Source organism: Carassius auratus, chromosome 31 (genome assembly GCF_003368295.1).
Source record: "Carassius auratus strain Wakin chromosome 31, ASM336829v1, whole genome shotgun sequence".
Lineage (NCBI taxonomy): Eukaryota > Metazoa > Chordata > Actinopteri > Cypriniformes > Cyprinidae > Carassius > Carassius auratus.
The window spans coordinates 26,283,292-26,302,623 of record NC_039273.1 but is presented as its reverse complement, the minus strand read 5'-3'; the positions used below and the strand labels follow the sequence as shown (position 1 = coordinate 26,302,623).

At 34.7% G+C, this 19,332-nt stretch overlaps 1 protein-coding gene across 16 annotated transcripts in view; it reads right to left on the bottom strand.

Annotated features, from left to right (window-relative positions):
• LOC113050993 (KICSTOR complex protein SZT2-like) overlaps positions 1–19,332 on the bottom strand; it is an 81,699-nt gene that overhangs the window by 56,820 nt on the left and 5,547 nt on the right. For 11 of the 16 annotated variants that reach the window (XM_026214534.1, XM_026214545.1, XM_026214539.1 and 8 more), the window contains exons 8-28: positions 19,099–19,309; positions 17,556–17,726; positions 17,248–17,479; positions 17,025–17,154; positions 16,271–16,416; positions 15,976–16,128; positions 14,451–14,565; positions 14,135–14,340; positions 12,806–13,042; positions 12,636–12,720; positions 12,463–12,551; positions 11,145–11,313; positions 9,951–10,065; positions 9,756–9,863; positions 9,482–9,670; positions 8,224–8,321; positions 7,285–7,423; positions 6,709–6,939; positions 4,320–4,521; positions 2,843–2,890; positions 569–696 (exon numbers count right to left, since the gene is read on the bottom strand). In XM_026214534.1, the coding sequence (XP_026070319.1) occupies positions 569–696; positions 2,843–2,890; positions 4,320–4,521; positions 6,709–6,939; positions 7,285–7,423; positions 8,224–8,321; positions 9,482–9,670; positions 9,756–9,863; positions 9,951–10,065; positions 11,145–11,313; positions 12,463–12,551; positions 12,636–12,720; positions 12,806–13,042; positions 14,135–14,340; positions 14,451–14,565; positions 15,976–16,128; positions 16,271–16,416; positions 17,025–17,154; positions 17,248–17,479; positions 17,556–17,726; positions 19,099–19,309 (3,202 nt within the window). The remainder of the gene's footprint in view (positions 1–568; positions 697–2,842; positions 2,891–4,319; positions 4,522–6,708; positions 6,940–7,284; positions 7,424–8,223; positions 8,322–9,481; positions 9,671–9,755; positions 9,864–9,950; positions 10,066–11,144; positions 11,314–12,462; positions 12,552–12,635; positions 12,721–12,805; positions 13,043–14,134; positions 14,341–14,450; positions 14,566–15,975; positions 16,129–16,270; positions 16,417–17,024; positions 17,155–17,247; positions 17,480–17,555; positions 17,727–19,098; positions 19,310–19,332) is intronic. The other 5 variants (XM_026214540.1, XM_026214549.1, XM_026214548.1 and 2 more) reach the window with 3 other exon arrangements.

The following is a 19,332-nucleotide window of genomic DNA, read 5'->3' as shown; positions in this document are numbered from 1 at the left end:
TTAAAACAATAAAATAATTGCGGTAACATTTTACAATAAGTTCCATTTGTTAACATTAGTTAAAATAACAATGAAAATAATTAGATTTTATTTTATTAATGTATTTAGTTAATGCGGATCCCAACATTTAATAATTCATTAATAGATACATCTTTTGATTTTAATAATGTTTTTAATAGACCCAAGCTAAAATGGATTAACAATGAACAGCTGTATTTTTATTAACAAATATAAAAAAAAAGATCAATAAGTACTTCAACAAAAGGTATTGCTTACGTTTATTTAATTCATTAAATACAGTTAACAAATGGAACCTTATTGTAAAATATGGTACCATAAATTAAAAAAAAAAGTTACCATAAATTTAAATGGAAAAAATGTCTGGACACCATACTGTTATGATAAAAAAAATATATATATAATTTTTTTCTTTTTTTTTTTTTTGAGAATTCCATAAATTAATGTGGTTAAATGCTCAAAATTAGTTCTTTCTTTATTTTTTTTGCTCATATATTTCTAACTGTATTTATTCAAGCTCTATGTCTTTATGCATATGTTAGCGTGTGACCTTTGACATAGCTCTGGTAGTAGTGCTCCTGTAGCAGGCTGCAGTAGTTGGCCAGTTCTTTGTGTTTGTGAGGTTGTGTCATGAGCTCCGTCCAGGACGAGGCGCTGCTGCGCTCCTGAGAGATTGATCTGCCAGAGACACACACACACACACACACACACCAGATAACAGCAGGCCACAATCTGCCAGACATTTCTTACATCACTACAGTACACCAGACACCGGCCTAAAATAGCACAGACAAGCAGCAGGAAAAGCAATACCCAAGATACCAGAGTCAAATATTTATCAGTACATCTATTACAGAGAAAAACCGTCTCTTTCAGTCACTTCTTTTAACTTTCGTCTTGCACATCAGCATTTTGCTTGCAGCAGATGCATTTAAATTCAAACACAGAGCGGTTTATTACTGTAGTAAGTAACGTAGAGTCAGCAGACCTAGTTTACACAACAAGCACGATGTTAAATAAAGAAATATTTTTATAAAAGACAGTTTATTCGCAATTTCTGAAAGAAGACACCATAATGAAAATGCAGATAACGTGCACCAACCATATCTTCTCTGACACGTTCAAGAAGCAAATGCATGCTTTCTATTCTTCAGATTTTATTAATTCGGGTCTATTATATATATATCTATAGTAAATAAATAGTGATTCCAGACTATAAATATAATAAATAAAAGGTGATTACAGACCCTATACAGTGCAATAAACATGTTTAATGAATTATTAAAATCCCATTCCTCACCAGCTGATTGCAGACGGTGTTGATATTAAAAACCACTGGTCGATCTCTCAGTATTATTGAGTGTAACAGAATATAATAAGCAGCACGGTGAAATAGGATTACATTTATCTACAGTCCAGAGGATCATCAAACGTAAATACTGGGAACATATCAAACCAGTAATACTGCAACGGTTTCAAACCAGCTTTAAAAGCATGCAGAACAGATTTACAGCCATGAAGCAACAACACCCGAGATTTATACGCCAGAGGTTTGACATTGTCGTGGTCAACAAAGCGCGGAAAGCTTAGTGGAAACAAATCAAGACGTTGAGGACACTGATATGATATAAAGCCTAAATCTGCGGATGCTCAGATGAGCAGACATTACCACCGAGACGGACGTTTATCAGAAGAACATACCGCTTCAACAAAGACTGATAACAAACACTAAACTCACAAACACATCAAGAATAAAGATATTCCAGTCATTGTGAATGTCTTGCGATCTCCTAAAGGTCTACACGCAGGGAATGACCTCCTGACCTCCTGATTGAAGTATGTACACCATCAGTCAAAAGCTTGGACACATGCTTTACGAAGTCATTCTGAACTGAACAAAAATTGTGATGCAAACGAAACCTTTACATTTGACCTTCCTCTTTGTTCTAGACACTCATGGTAAAAGATGCTTTTGAAACTGCATTGAAAAAGGCATGAAGAACACGTATGATGGATTTGATTTGCAGTATTGCTTTTCCTTTTCCCAGCGTAACCAGAAGCTCTTCAGTAAAGTGCATCCAAACTTTTGACTGCTACTGAACCTCAGAAGACAGAGGAACATCCCTCAGAGGATGTGAGGTCTCAAAATACATTGGAACAGTCCAAACTACAAAATACACCACAGCTCAAACGCTTGGGGTTCATCAAATATTTGACTGTTTTTAGAGGAGTCTCTTCTGCTCCCCGAGGCTCTATTTATTTGATCAGAATTACAGTAAAGGCTGTGAAATATTATTACGGTTTTCTATTTTTTCGGTGTCACATGACCTTCAGAAATCATGAAAATATTCTGATTTGCTGCTCAAGAAACATTTCAGATTTTTTTCTGATGCATTTTAGTTTCTTGGATGAATGGAAAATAAAAAAACAGCATTTATTTGAAATAAAAATCTTTTTTTTTTTTTATAATAAATGTCACTTTTGTAAACATTTTATGCATCCTTGCTGAATAGATGTATTAATTTTGTAAAAAAAATAAAAAAATAATAAAAAAATAGACCCCAAACTTTGAACGGCATATACAGAGATAAACGTTTGCTTTAATTCTGTATTTTTTAAGACCTCAGACCCTTTTAAATCTTCAGTAGCATAATATCCCCTCACAACGGTCACCGTAAAACAGCAAAACCCTCCAGAGAAAGAGATAGAAAGAAGGGCCATCCTGAGGGTAACAGGGCCAAACCGGCCCCTCATACTCCTCCTACCCCCCCGTCCCGCCCCGTCCCGCTGTAGGGCGGCAGCAGGAAGCAGTAAGCAGGGCTACCTGTATTTGGGCTGCTGACTGAACTCCCAGGTGTCTGTCTCTTGAGCTCTATTCTCATCCAAAGAGAAACCAGACAGTCAAACATTAGGATGAGCACATGATGCCCTCTGAAATGATCAAACTCTACAGCTCTGTTCCAGAACACAGCGAACTGCCGAACGCAACTTTAATTAACATCATAATCATGTCATCAATGCTTTTATTCAGGCCGATTATAGGTAACGAAGAGCTTTTCAACAAGTTAGAGTTCAAGTTAAAACTAAAACCATAAAAAATAGGGTTAGATATTTATATATAAAATATATAATCACTATTTATATATAAATATTTATTTGAAATTAAATAAATGTTAACTGAAATAAAATATAAAAGTCACTTTTATTTTAATTATCATATATAGGAACATTTTCCATTTTCATTTAATTAAACTTAAGTACCAAAATAACTAAAGTAAAACTAAAGTAAACTAATTAATAACAACTCTTATTTTTCAATAAAAATGACAAAAACTGAACTAAAATTAAAGTGGAAACAGAAATATAAACTATATTCAAATTATAAAATAGAAACGTTATTTTAAAAAGTATAGAAAAATTAAATTCTAAATATTAATTAATATAAAATAAAACTACAAATACATATTTAAAAAGAAAGAATAATAAAAAATATTATTTATAATTATATTTTTATAAGTTTTTGTTTAGTTTAACTTGAAGTATCAAAACACTAAACTAAATAAAGTAAAACTGATTTAAAAAAAAATAATAAAAATATATAGACAGACTAAAAGAAGAAAAAATAAACAAGTCTAATAAAAAAACTTTATGATATATAAAGAAAGAAAGAAAGGAAAGAAAGAAAGAAAAGGTAAAAAAAAGAAAAAGCAAAAAAAAATTACTAAAACTTTAAATTTTAAGTGGAACAAATATATAAACAGAATTTTTTTTTTTTTTTAAATAAATACAATTCTAAATATTGAGTAGATATCAACGATACTGAAATAACAGTGTCACCTAACTAGCTTTCTAATCTTTTTGTATTCTATCCGTTTACTTTACATTTATTATATAATTTGCAAAAGCAAAAAAAAAAAAAAAAGATCTCTAACACTAACTTGCTCTATTCTTTTTCTATTCTATCTGTTTTCCTTTTATTTATCATATTATTTAAAAGCCCTTTCTTTGTGTTCTGCGTTAAGCTAACTGAGACTTGTTATAGCACTTATATGTCATTGTTCTCTTGTTGATTTTGTTTGCTTCCATTTTTCTCATTTGTAAGTCGTTTTAGATAAAAGCGTCTGATAAATGACTAAATGTAAATGTAAATCAGGTCCTGCTTGAGTTAGATCCTGCTTAAGCAGGCAGTGGTCCAGGTTTGCAGTAGGCCTCTCTCTATGGTTTGGAACAGAGCTGGTGACCTGAGACCTTCAAGCTACACACAGCAGCTTTGCTCTGTACGAGACGGCGTGTGTCAGTACCTGAAGAAGACGTCTCTGGGCTGGCGTCCCGAGCGCGGGTGGACCAGCTGCTCTTTCAGGGACTCCAGTGAGCAGTTGTAGATGTAGATGGGGCAGCGGGGTCGTGCTGCGTCAGCTCCGCTCTGCTGAGACGTCTGTCTGCTGAACGTGATGTGATGCTTCTCAGGCTCCACAAACTGAACGCCATCCTTCTCCTCCGAAGCTGAACGTTATCACACAAGAGGTGTGAACACAAAAATCTCTCTCGTCTCAATCATTTATTTTTGTCCTAGCCAGCTGGAACATGTGAAGCAGCTAGTTTTTGTATCTTTGATCGATCACTATAGTTTTTATTTATTTATATATATATATATATATTTTTTTTTTTTTTTTTTTAAGTTTTCATTTTAGTTAGTTTTAGTAATTGTGTTTGAGTTCTTGCCATTTCTATTGCTTTTAAAAAAATTATAATAATAAAATAATAAATATATATGTGTATATATACAGTATTGTTCAAAATAATAGCAGTACAATGTGACTAACCAGAATAATCAAGGTTTTTCGTATATTTTTTTATTGTTACGTGGCAAACAAGTTACCAGTAGGTTCAGTAGATTCTCAGAAAACAAAGAGACCCAGCATTCATGATATGCACGCTCTTAAGGCTGTGCAATTGGGCAATTAGTTGAATTAGTTGAAAGGGGTGTGTTCAAAAAAATAGCAGTGTGGCATTCAATCACTGAGGTCATCAATTTTGTGAAGAAACAGGTGTGAATCAGGTGGCCCCTATTTAAGGATGAAGCCAACACTTGTTGAACATGCATTTGAAAGCTGAGGAAAATGGGTCGTTCAAGACATTGTTCAGAAGAACAGCGTACTTTGATTAAAAAGTTGATTAGAGAGGGGAAAACCTATAAAGAGGTGCAAAAAATGATAGGCTGTTCAGCTAAAATGATCTCCAATGCCTTAAAATGGAGAGCAAAACCAGAGAGACGTGGAAGAAAACGGAAGACAACCATCAAAATGGATAGAAGAATAACCAGAACGGCAAAGGCTCAGCCAATGATCACCTCCAGGATGATCAAAGACAGTCTGGAGTTACCTGTAAGTACTGTGACAGTTAGAAGACGTCTGTGTGAAGCTAATCTATTTTCAAGAATCCCCCGCAAAGTCCCTCTGTTAAAAAAAAGGCATGTGCAGAAGAGGTTACAATTTGCCAAAGAACACATCAACTGGCCTAAAGAGAAATGGAGGAACATTTTGTGGACTGATGAGAGTAAAATTGTTCTTTTTGGGTCCAAGGGCCACAGGCAGTTTGTGAGACGACCCCCAAACTCTGAATTCAAGCCACAGTACACAGTGAAGACAGTGAAGCATGGAGGTGCAAGCATCATGATATGGGCATGTTTCTCCTACTATGGTGTTGGGCCTATTTATCGCATACCAGGGATCATGGATCAGTTTGCATTTGTTAAAATACTTGAAGAGGTCATGTTGCCCTATGCTGAAGAGGACATGCCCTTGAAATGGTTGTTTCAACAAGACAATGACCCAAAACACACTAGTAAACGGGCAAAGTCTTGGTTCCAAACCAACAAAATTAATGTTATGGAGTGGCCAGCCCAATCTCCAGACCTTAATCCAATTGAGAACTTGTGGGGTGATATCAAAAATGCTGTTTCTGAAGCAAAACCAAGAAATGTGAATGAATTGTGGAATGTTGTTAAAGAATCATGGAGTGGAATAACAGCTGAGAGGTGCCACAAGTTGGTTGACTCCATGCCACACAGATGTCAAGCAGTTTTAAAAAACTGTGGTCATACAACTAAATATTAGTTTAGTGATTCACAGGATTGCTAAATCCCAGAAAAAAAAAATGTTTGTACAAAATAGTTTTGAGTTTGTACAGTCAAAGGTAGACACTGCTATTTTTTTGAACACACCCCTTTCAACTAATTGCCCAATTGCACAGCCTTAAGAGCGTGCATATCATGAATGCTGGGTCTTGTTTGTTTTCTGACAATCTACTGAACCTACTGGTAACTTGTTTGCCACGTAGCAATAACAAATATACTAAAAACCTTGATTATTCTGGTTAGTCACATTGTACTGCTATTATTTTGAACAATACTGTACATACAGTTTAAATTAAAGTAACTTAAATGTATCTTAATTTTAAATGGGTAGATAAAAAAATAGAAATGATGCTTAGTCAACTGGATGAAAATTTTTTTTTTTTGATTTGTATTTTTCTAGTTTGTACTGTAATTTCATTCTACACACAGTCGAGTCAGGTGTGCAAAGCACCATTTCTTTTTGTATGGTTTTATTTTTAAGTATAATAACCCTGATGTGAAACACAACTAAACTGTTTGTGTCTGGAAGCATGCAGCAGAGCTGAGTCTCATACCAGGTTCACTCTGTCCTGCAGACGTCTCCAGCGCTGCTTCTGGTTCCTCTGTGGACGGCTTCCTGTCTTCTCCGTGTTGACTCGATCCAACCTGTGGACCATTGGCAGAGCTGCTGAAGGAGTCTGTCTGTGATTGGCCGTTGCCGTTACTACAGGACTCCTCCTCTTCCTGGAAACTTCTGTTGATTGGAGGTTCAGTTTCCAGCCCAGACGACATCAAAATCTGCACATCTGCAATCAAAATAAAGCTTCAATATAAAATTATTAAAAATAAGCACTTAACAACAGTATTACAAGGTATAAGTCATAAGTTAAGGCAGTGACACCCACATCGTTACAGTTTTTTTTTTATTATTTCTGGTGTTTATAAGTATTAAAGCCCAACTAACTGGTAGTTGGTACTTACATTCTCCAGATGGCAAATTAGTTTGGTCAAACACTGCAGAGTTAAACTGTGGGCATGTTTCATGTTTGCAGCCAAAAACATTTAAGTGGCTAAATAAAAAGCATTGGAATAACTTCAATCTCATGATGTGTGTAAACACAGAGGACTCTTGGCTTTGACAGACGATGCACCTGTGAATGTAGCTGGCAGGAAAGTGAGCAGGATCTGCTGATGACTGATGTATTTGGCGTAGCATTTCCAGTGAGGAGTTAAACTGTCCTGCTCCGCGCCAGCTGGCTCGTCATCCACAAGATCTGCATTACTGAAGCTCTGCCAGGAACACACACACACACACACACACACACACACAACAGAAGGATAAGTACACTGCCATTTCAAAGTTTGGGGTCAGTCAATTTATTATTTTTTTAAATTCTTATTATTAAGAAATAAATTAATATTTTTAATCATCAAGGACACATTACATTGATCAAAAGTGACTATAAAGGCATTTACAACGTTACAAGAGTTTTCTATTTCATATAAATGCTGCTCTTTTGAACTTTCTATTCATCAAATAATAAAAAATAAAAAAGTGAAATGTGTTAGAGAAGCAGCAAACAATCAGAGAAAATTACAATATTTATTTTTTATCATTTCATTATTCTTTTTTTATTTAGTTAGTGTGTTTGTATATTTTTTATAAATATTTATAACCAAATATTTATTTATTATAAAATATTATTATAATATTATTAAAATATTATTTTTTGTGCATTTAATTTACATTCATTTATATTGAAAATATACAAATAATGCAATTGTTTGGTGTTTTCCCCGTGCATACATGTGATGGACAAATGTGCTCCTGTTGTAAGGCATGATGCTAGCAACGACAAGGTCATAGGTTCTATTTCCAGGCAACAGTAAACCAATGTGTATTTCCATTGTGCTAAAAGCTGTGTGAGTTCAGTCCAGTTTCATCGGTGAGGGTCAGATATAAATTATGGGTCATTTATGTCATATGTATTAGATAAAATTTGAGATCTAGATAAAGTTAGCTGTATTTGATTTACTAGCCAAAGGCTGTTTCACACACTGGTTATGATCTGTCATATGAGCTGATGTACCTGCAGTGTGCTGGAGGAGCCGGTCACCTCTTTACTGCTTCCAATCGTGTGGAAAGACAAAACAGTGTCCTGCCTCTCCGGAGGCTTCAAGCTCTCCTCTGAACACACACACACACACACACACACACACACACACACACAGGGGGAAGATCAGGGGTCAGTCTCTTCTTATGTCACTAGTAATTGCTAATGAATCAATTAAAGGTCATTCGGGATGTCTGGAATCCATTAGCGTCAAGTCTTTCAATTGAAATCATCACTTTAGCTTTTGCTTCCAGATTAATGAAATGTTCAGGGTTTAACTAGTTAACAGTAATGCACTTACAATGCAAGTCTATGGAGTGTTTAAAAGCACAATCCTTCCTAAAACATGGAAGTTAACCTCTATTATAGAAAGCAAACACTACTGTTCAAAAGTTTGGGGTCAGTATGATGTTTAAAATGTTTTTGAAAGAAGTCTCATGGTTTACCAAGGCTGCATTATTTGATCAGTAATAGTGTAAAATATTATTACTGTTTTAAAGATCTGTTTTCTATTTGAATGTGTTGAAATGTCATTAGCATTAAATCAAATTAGCATAAGTGCTACAACCTGGTATAATGCATCTCTCCTTTTTAAGGTTAATGTATATTTGCAGTGTCAAATGTCAAATAAATAAAAAAATTAAAAATTAAATAAACAGATGCCAAAGCTGAATTATCATATACTGTATATATACAGACACACTACCAGATGTTTTTAAAAGGCGTCTATTCTGCTCACAAAGGATGCATTTATTTAATAAAATAAAAAAGTAATATTGTAAAATATGATTGCAATTATATTATAAAATATTAACTTAAATTAAATTAGATATATAATAAAAAAATTCTATTTAAATGTATTTTAAATGTAATTAAATGTAAATTGAAGGCATCATTCCTCCAGTCTTCAGTGTCACATGATCTTCAGAAATCATTCTAATATGCTCAAGAAACATTTCTGATTATTATCAATGTTGAAAACTATTGTGCTGCTTCATATTTTTGTGGAAACTATGAAAAATGATATCTCTTGGGATCCTTTAAAAAAAAAATTATTCTAAAGAACAGCATTTACTTTAAAACAGAAAACATTATGAATGACATTCCTGTCACTTTTCATCAATGTAAAGCATCCTCGCTGAATAGAAGTATTAATTTGTTTCAAATCTTTTGAACAGTAGTGTATGGGTGCATGAACATTACAGACATTTTTGCATTAATACAGCCAAATCACCTTTAATGACAGGAAGTGAGAACGGAGCCACGTGGCCGTCTCTTTCCCGCTCTAGGATGTGATGCATGAACGCCACATGATCGCCGTCAGTCAACGGGATCTCTCGATCGCTGAGCTCGCTCTGCAGGGAGCCGTGGAAGAGGCCGAGGAGGAGGTCGTTGGGCAGAGAGGAGCCGCCCACCTGCCCCTCTGTGACACAGGTCAAAGGTCAACAGTGAATTACGCCCCAGTGTTCACTGGTTTGGATAAAGATGGATGGACAATAGACTCATACCTCGGCTGAAGGTGTAGAAGAAGAGCTCGATCTGCTGGCACTTGGGCAAGAGTTTGATCAGGTCGAACTGGAAAGGCACAGTGTGTATGCAGTCCTCAGCAGCAGCACCTACAGGAGCAACACACACCACACTGAGCATCAGATCTCACTCCAGTGTGTGTGTGTAAGGAGACGAGTGATGCTGTACGTCTGTACCTGGAGCATCTCTGACGCTGCTGAGAGGACACACCTGCTCTCGGTTCTGACACAGCTGGATGAGGTACTCGAACGTAATCATCGTCGTCATGCACGACAGATCACGGGGAAAAATCTGGAACGGAGATCGGTCAGTTCTCATCAAAACTGCCTGAACACAATAAAGTCTACGTGACATCAAAGACCCGGTTTACTTTCTTACTTAATGTTCCTGGTGGTACAGGGCACAGTTCATCAAAAATAAATCAAGAAAATAATACAGACTGTATACATCTATAAAAATCCATTTCCTCTTTGATAAAATTCATCATGTGTTCAGATTTTCAAGGAGTGAGTTTTGTGATCCATGAACTCAGAAATAAGCTTCTCATGTAGTAACTTTATTTTACATATCACATTTAAAAAACAGGAAAATGTATGCGCTATTGTTTAAATGATTTTGTGTCTTAAATTTTTCTCTCTCCAAATAATGGATGCAATAAAAGTGGAAATTAAAAGAAATATGATAATGGAATATCAAGATAAACATCTGGCCTGGCTACTTGGTCAACTTGTGTTATTTTACTGATACATTATTATAGTTTTTATAAATAAAAAAAAATTAATTAATCTTTTGTTTGTTTTTATAAATATATATAATCTTTTTTTTTTTTTTTTTTTTTTTTTGGGGGGGGGGTTTTGACATTTTATTTTAATTTTGTTTTATTTTTTAGGTCTATATAATTTCTATTTCAGTTATTTTAGTACATCAAGAGACTATCTGAAGAGAGATAAGTCTTTTTTATACTTAATTAGATTTTAGGAAACATTTATTTTATTTCAAGTTATGAAAATATTTTATATGGTTTTAATTTTAGTTTGTTATCTCTAATACTTCCGGTAAAATGACTAGTCAAACAAGCTCTAATTTATATAAATGTATATAATGCATATTTTAACACTGTTGCTGCCATATGGTTTATTTAAAAAATTGATGTAAATTTTGTTCTCTTTATCTTCTTAACAGCTCCAACTCACTATAGTGGACCGATGACATAATATTACAAATACATATTAAAGCTGTATTACGAACACATCACTTTTCATCATATCTTACTGTATTCTGGTAAAAATGTGACTCAGAAAAAAAAAAGCTTTGTAATTGCAACTTTCTAAAGCTCCTTCACTAGCAGTAATTGATCTGAGGTCACTAACAGCCTGAGGGATCTCCTGATAGCTGAGCGTCTGAAAGTGTCTGTGCTGCTCCAGTGAGCTGCAGACTGCTCCGCTCTGGGGCTCCACCCAGCACTCCGTCACCAAACTCAGCTCTGTGTCCACATCTATGGCCTCCACCTCCGTGTCATTGTCATCATCTGTGGAGAAACTGGAGACAGAGTCAAACCAAACCTGAGATAAGCTCAACTGTGCTCTTCTAGTCTCCTAATTGAATGAGTGCACCTAGTGTGCGATTAGCTGCATGAAGAGGACAAACCATGTTCACAAACAAACCACCAAATGTTCAGTTCTGCACAATTTATTTATTCATTGTATTTTATGTCTCTAATTAATGTATGTCATAAAAGTGGAAATGAGCTTAAATACAATAATGCAAGCTTATGGTTTGATGAGATAAACATCTGACGCAGCCACTTGGTCGACGAGCAGAATGAAATGTAATTTCAGTTATTTTTATTGAGACAGTATTGTAGTTTTAATTATTATTATAAATTATTATTTATTTTTAGAATTTTTCTTTAATTATTTTAGTCATTTTTAGATTGTTCAGATATTAACTATATTTATTTATTTATTGTTTTATCATTTTTTTTCAGTGATTATTTTATTTTGATGCTATTTACACACACACACACAAACACACACATATACATATATATATATATATATATATATATATATATATATATATATATATATATATATATTTATATATATATATATATATATATATATATATATATATTTTTTTTTTTTTTTTTTTTTTTATTTACTTTTGAGATCCTGCACATACATTTTATGACCAAAATTATTTCCTGTAAAACTTATGAATTAAGCAAAAAATGTATATAGTTAAAACAATCTTATTTAATTATTCGATTTAAAATAAAACAAACTTGATTATTAAGGTTTAATTAACAAGTAAATGTCCAAATGTTTCATTTTTAATTATACGTGTATATAATTTGGTCTTCATTTTATATTACATTTTAAAATGCATACACTTTATTTCAATTTAATTCAGTATCTGTATTTCTGTCATACCCCTGAAAGTGTCTCTGAAAAGCCGAAAATTTGTAAAAAATAAATTGTGGGAAAAAAAATATATTTTAGACTTTCATCTTTTCATACAAGTTTAGGAGCCAGATTTCTTAAATCATAAACTTTTAATCTCAAAACCTGATTAAATGTGAGCCATGTGATGATGTGCTCAGCCTTACATTGATCTATTCTAGACCTTAACAGCACAGGAATCAATCAGAGAAGCCATCGAAGAATTGAACAGACGAAGCATTACCTGTCCTTGGTAGAAGTGGAATGAGGTGGAAAAAGGATGTACTGGACTATGCAGGTGTGTTTTTCTCCGTCCAAACCAGCTGATGGACTCTGCATAACGAGTAGTGGCTTAGAGTTAGAGATGCATGGCTACCAAAACGCTAAAACTGGGATATACTAGTGTAGTTTTCATACTTTCACCTGCACTGGCAGTTCTGCCACCATGTTGATGATTCCCTCTCCACTGGCGGCGAAGTGGAAGCCTTCAGAAAGACGAATACTGCACGATGGAAACAGCCATTAGGAATTCAGCACATGTTATGGTCAGAAGAGACTCTTACAGGTAAAGGATGTTTTAGACTCACTCAGACAACATGGAGAGGATATGAGCGACTGCGTGTAGCGACACAGCGGTTCCCGGGCCGTTCTGCACGGCCCAAACCCAGCGCTGGTGCAGGAAGTAACGGGACAGAGACGCCATGGTGGAGGACGCCGTCCTGCTGGCAGCCACGATGAGAGGAGCGCCCATGACGCGCGGCTGAGCGAACGGCTCCATGTTTAAGATGAAAGGGGTGCGGAAATCTGAAGGAAGTTTCTCGTACCTGCAACAGGATCAGGGGCAGATCTGCTCAATTATATGCTTCTGAAACCTCCGAGATACAGAACTGATCGGAGTCAGTGTTAAAAAATACAAATAAAATCTAAAATTAGATTCCAAAATTTGAAAAACTGAAGCTTAAGTACTGAAAATTACTAAAACTGAAACAAAAATGATGCAAAAATAGAAATACTAATAAATAATTTTGTTTTTTTTACTAAAAATAAAAAAAAAACTTTATTACTAAAACTTTGACTAAAATTACAATGAAAACCGAATATATATATATATATATATATATATATATATATATATATATATATATATATATATATATATATATATATATATATATATATAAAATACTAAATTAGTATATAAATAATAATTAAATGACACTTATTGAATTCTGCATCAAAACAATGTTTGCAAATCATTGTAATTTTTTTTAAAGTGATACATTTCAGAGTAAAGCATTATATTAAACAAGTAAAACACATTCATCTTTGGATTTTAGTCCAGTTTATCCATTAGAAATCGTGACCCTGAAGCACAAAAGCAGTCTTGAGTCTCTGGGGTGTATTTGTAGCAGTAGCCAAAAAAAACATTGCATTGTATTTTTTTTTTTTATGCCAAAAAATGATTAGGATATTAAGTAAAGATCATATTCCGTTAAATTATTTTGTACATTTCCTACCGTATATAAACTAAAACTTCCTTTTTGAGTAGTAATAGGTATTGCTAAGAACTTAATTTGGACAATTTTAAAGGCGATTTTCTCAAATTATAATTTTTTTGCACCCTCAGATTCCAGTAGTTTTATCTCAGCCAAATATTGTCCTATCATAACCATAACATCAATGGAAAGCTCATTTCTTCAGCTTTGAGATGATGTATAAATCTAAATGTAAAAAAAGATTACCTTTTTGGCTGTTTTTGTGATCCAGGGTCACAACTGATCATGAAAATTTATAAAAACACAGGAATAAAAAGCTTTTGTGTGAGCAAAAAGAAAAACTTGAAGGCCTTTATTTTGACTACAGGTGCATCATTAACAGTAATGAGATCTATTATTGTTTAAGGTCACGTCACGGACCTGATCAGCAGTTTTTCCAGGGGTTTGTTGAGCACCACCACACACGGCCGGTCAGACAGCGCCGGTTTGGGCACAGGAAGAGGCGGAGACTTGGAGGGCGACGCGTTACCCAGAATCTTCCGCTTGGTTTTTGGCGTGGCTTCCTTATTCTGGACTCGATGAGGGAACCGCAGCCGAAGGATCTGCTCCCGAAGTTCATCCACAATCTACAGAGTGAGAAACACTCGTTCTCTTATGAGCCTCCACACAGTGCTGTTCTGAAAACAGCTTTCACAGAAACCAAATCAGCTGAGCTCTAGTGTGGAAACCCCTTCACCTTGTTCCTGGTGTGTGCTAGTGTTCCTATGGGGAAGCCCAATCGCAGCACCATGCAGGGAGCTTTAGAGATCAGACGCACCAGATAGAAGGAGACGGGCGGCAGCTCAGAGGCACTGTGGGAATAATGCTGGTTAAAACACTGCTGGACTGCTCTGTAAATCTGACAAATGAACTGCGTATGATATACTGATGTTTCAGCATCATTGAGATACTATTATAGCTTTCTACTAATACCGTATTTTCCGGACTATAAGTCACACTTTTTTTCATAGTTTGGCTGGTCCTGCAACTTACAGTCAGGTGTGACTTATTTATCAAAATTAATTTGACATGAACCCAAGAGAAATGAACTAAAAGACCTGAACCATTACCGTCTCCAGCCGCTAGAGGGCGCTCTATGCTGCTCAGTTCTCCTGTAGTCTACACTGAAGACATAGAGCGCCCTCTCGTGGCTGGAGACGGTAATGTTTTATCTTGGTTCTAAATAATGCGACTTATAGTCCAGTGCGACTTATATGTTTTTTTCCTCATCATGACGTATTTTTAGACTGATGCGACTACTACAGTATTCTGAATTAGTTTTTTATATATTTTATAAGTTTTAGTAATTTTGTTGTTTTTGTAATTGTTTTTACAGTATTTTGAAACAGTTTTTGTGTATTTTCCATTTTTATTTTGATTAAATGTTCAGCAATTTTGCTGTGTTTTTGTCATTTTTCAGTTGTTTTTGTTTTTTTATATGCGTCTATTTAAATTTCATATTTCAGTTTTGCTTTGTTATTTTAGTTTATTAAAATATAATAAAATAAGAAATGTTGCCATGCCAATTAGCTGAAATAAAAATGATTTTATGTTTTATTTTATTTCAAGTTTATATGTATTTTATTTCAAGTAACATTTTATTTTTATTTTTTTGTTAATTATAATAACTCTGGAATTAAACACAGTCAGATGCATAATTCCCAAAAAAGTATTTGGACACTTGTTGTTACAGTTAAATAAAACTATTTAAAAAAATGTTTTCGGTAATTGGAAAAAGCTCAAATCAAATCTAAATATTAGACGGAAAAAAAAAAATGTACACAAAAATTAGAAATGTATTAGAAATAACTGAAATATGTTCATGTTGAAGTACAAAAATTATTAAAACTAAAGCTGAAATAATTATTAAAAGGTATATAGACTTTTTTTCATTATTATTATTATTATTACTAAAGCACATAACAAATATATATATATATATATATATAATATATATATATATATATATATATATAAATTAAAACAAATGAAAATATAAAAATAATAGCTAATTCATAATATTATAATATAATATAATATAATATAATATAATATAATATAATATAATATAATATAATATAATATAATATAATATAATAATATTTTAAAACTACTAAAATTACACTGGTTACTCATGAATGTGAGAAAAATGTCTGAATCTAGTGTGGGAATAATGCTTGTTAAAATGCTCTGTAAGTTTGTCTAATGAGCGGTGCATGTACCTGTAAATAAGTTTGACGTATGAGTATCCCTCCACCAGGACGAAACTGCTCCAGTCCCTGAGCAGCGAGGTGAGCGCCGAGTGAGAGATGCGACACTGGATGGTACTGAAGCGACCATTACTGCCAGCGTTGTGCACGTGCTTCGGCACCGGGCTGAACACAGAGATGCACAGCAAAACATTTACACTGATATTTTATATGGAGCCGTTTCTCGAAATCTATTCTCTTTTATTTCATTCCAACTAAAAATGTAAATTTGGCCAACATATCTGCTATACAGACGCTGTTCACTCACATGTCGTGCTCCAGAATGATAGCGATGCGATGCATGTGCAGCCAGCGCTGCCAGAAGTTGGCGTCCATGGACAGGATGGGCTTCCAGTAGGAGGAAAACTGTGATTGGCTGGAGTCTTTAGAGCCACTGTGCTGGAGGGAGAGGACCTGATGGAGAGCAGGATTGTGTTTAGCATGTTTAAATCACCAAAACATGTACCTTAGTGTGCTACACTACTGTTTAAGTAATGTAAGAGATGCTGTTTTTTTACAGGATTCACTACAAAAATTTGGGGTCATTATGATTTTTCAATGTTTTTGAAAGAAGCATTTATTTGACCAAAAATGTTAATATTCTGAAATATTATTTAGGTTTAAAATTACTAGATTCTATCTGAATATATTGTAAAATGTAATTTATTTCTGTGGTGAAAAGCTGTATTTTCAGCATCATCCCTCCAGTCTTCAGTGTCACATGATCTTCAGAAATCATGAAAATATGCTGATCTGCTGCTCAAAAAACATTTCTGATTATCATCAATGTTAAAAGCAATTGTGCTGCTGCATGTTTTTTTGTTTTTCAGGATTCTTTGATGAACAGAAACTTAAAATGCATTAAAAATAGCATTTAACACCAAAGAAATTGTTATCTTTTAACCATTATAAATGTCTTTACTGTCACTTTTGATCAATTTAATGCATCCTTTCTGAATATGAAAAAAACTGTTTTACTGATCCAAACTCTTTGGACTTTTTCAATCTGCACTAACACTCACCGGTGTGGTGGATCCAGGTGGGATGTAAAACAGAGGAACCCCGTTTTTGGTGCTTTCGGGGATGGTGTAGTGTTCTGGGATGGAATTAAAGGACTGCAGGTGCACCAACATCTGGTCTGTCTGATTTATGCTGTTGATGCGAAACAATAAACGGCATAACTCGACGTCATCAAACGAACGCAGACCATTCACGATAAGACTGAAACCAGAGTTTATAACTGACCTCTGCAGAGTGTTCCAGAAGCGGCGGATGACCGTCGTCCGGTAGGGGCTTGTGATTGGCTTCCTCATGGTGCAGCTGATGTCATGGAGGATGTCGTAGCTGCCTTCGATGGTCACCTCCACCCAGGTGGTGCGTTTGACTGGATTCAGGGGCCAGGACGCCACGGCAAGGTACTCGATACGCATGTTGTGCTTCCAGAGCAGGACCAGCTTCACCTCCAGCTGACTTCCTCCTTATAAAGAGACGGGATTATTAAGGGTGCATTAGATGCATGTCTATGAACACCACTCTTAGTGAGGTTAAAGTACCTTTCGTGATGTTGATCTCTCGGATGGTGTATCCCTCTCGCAGCCTGATGGACAGGACACTGATCAAGTCAGCGTGCACTTCCTTCTCCGTGTGTTTCTTCCTGCGCATCACTAAAGCAGGGTTTCCGCTGGCGGACACCAGGTGTTCATTAAAGAGTCTGTGCTGGGAGACTAAAAAACACACACCGCACGCAGATCAGCCGTCACAGTGATGCATGCAAAGATAAACCTCAAAGACATCCGGATAAATAGAATATATAAATACTAATCTGCTTAAATTAAGAGTTAGTGTGCAAGTTTAGGTGTGGGATCTAAAATATGGTCATGCAGAATGAGACATTAATATGTGCTTTATATAAAAATAGTGAGAAGTGTTACTAAAACATGGTCGTTTTTGCGTACTAACCAATACAATCCTAGCTGTGTGTTGTAAAAGTGAAAGTAGAATCAGTTCTGGTTCCTTGAAGTCAGATGCTTGCTTTTTAAAAATGATTGAGTAACTTTAAAAGAGGCCCACGGAAAATCATATGACTACTTTTGACCAAACCTCTAATGTGATATGAGTTTGACTCGACTGTGAGGCAGAAATGAAAGTGCACAAACAGGGCTGAGAGCTTTGGTATTGATTTCTTTACAGTCTGACGATGTGTGGTGAACTTACAGAGAAATATGCTTTCCATCTTTCTCTGCTTCTTACATCTCATATTTGTCTAATAAAACAACAACTGTGTAAACTCGGTTTTAGACTTCCACAGTCGTCTGCAAAAATAAGTTCCAACTATTTGGACACTTTAATCAAACTCAGGGCCGTAACTGTTAACTATTATTTTTGGGTAACTGGAAAAAAGAGCTGGATTAGATTAAAAAAAAAAAAAAAACGGAAATAAATAGGTTTAAGTTGGTGTTTTTAAATTATTAAAACTTAAAGTGAAAAAAAATCTTTATGAAAAAAAAATACTAATTACAAAAGCATTAAAAATATTTTATAAAATATAAAAAAAAATACAGACAATTCTACATATGAATAAATACTACAACAGGGCTATTATTGTTAACTAAAATTGTTAAATATTATTTTTTGGTCCTTGGGAAAAAAAAGCTGGATTAAATGAAAATGAAAATAAACTGAAACAAATAGGTTTAAGAAAAAAAACATTAAAATTATTAAAACTTTACGAAAAAAAAATACATATTACAAAATCGCATATAATAAAATATAAAAATAATACAGAAAATTCTAAATATAAATAAATACTACAACAGAATAAATATTACTGAAATAACACTGGTCACATAATGTCTGAATGTCACTGCACTACTTAACAAAATACGAAATCAAATGGCAATTTTTAAAAAGTACTACACACATTTATGAAGGAAAATTAAGAACAGGTTGAAAAGCTAAAACAGAAGTCGTAGTGTTGAAAATGACCAGGTATTTTGTTAGTGGTTAGTGGAGCATGTCTAGAAATAATGTGATTCTCTACACTTCGAAAGACTTGAGAAATGATCCAGAAGTGTGATGTTAGACCCTGTGGCTTACAGCAGTAGTACTCCGGGTTCATGGACTCGCCGGTCCTCAGGAAGGAGTATGTGAGGAAGGCGCGGTGGTAAGCGTTCATCTCCTCGCCCGGAGAGTCCGACTCTGGATACATGGAGAGGTAGGAGCCAAAGGTTGCCATTGAGATGAACTTCATCAGCTCCACGTTGGGGATGTAGCCAAAACTACAGTCATAGGTGTAAGCACCGCCCACCTGAGACAAACATCCACAAACAC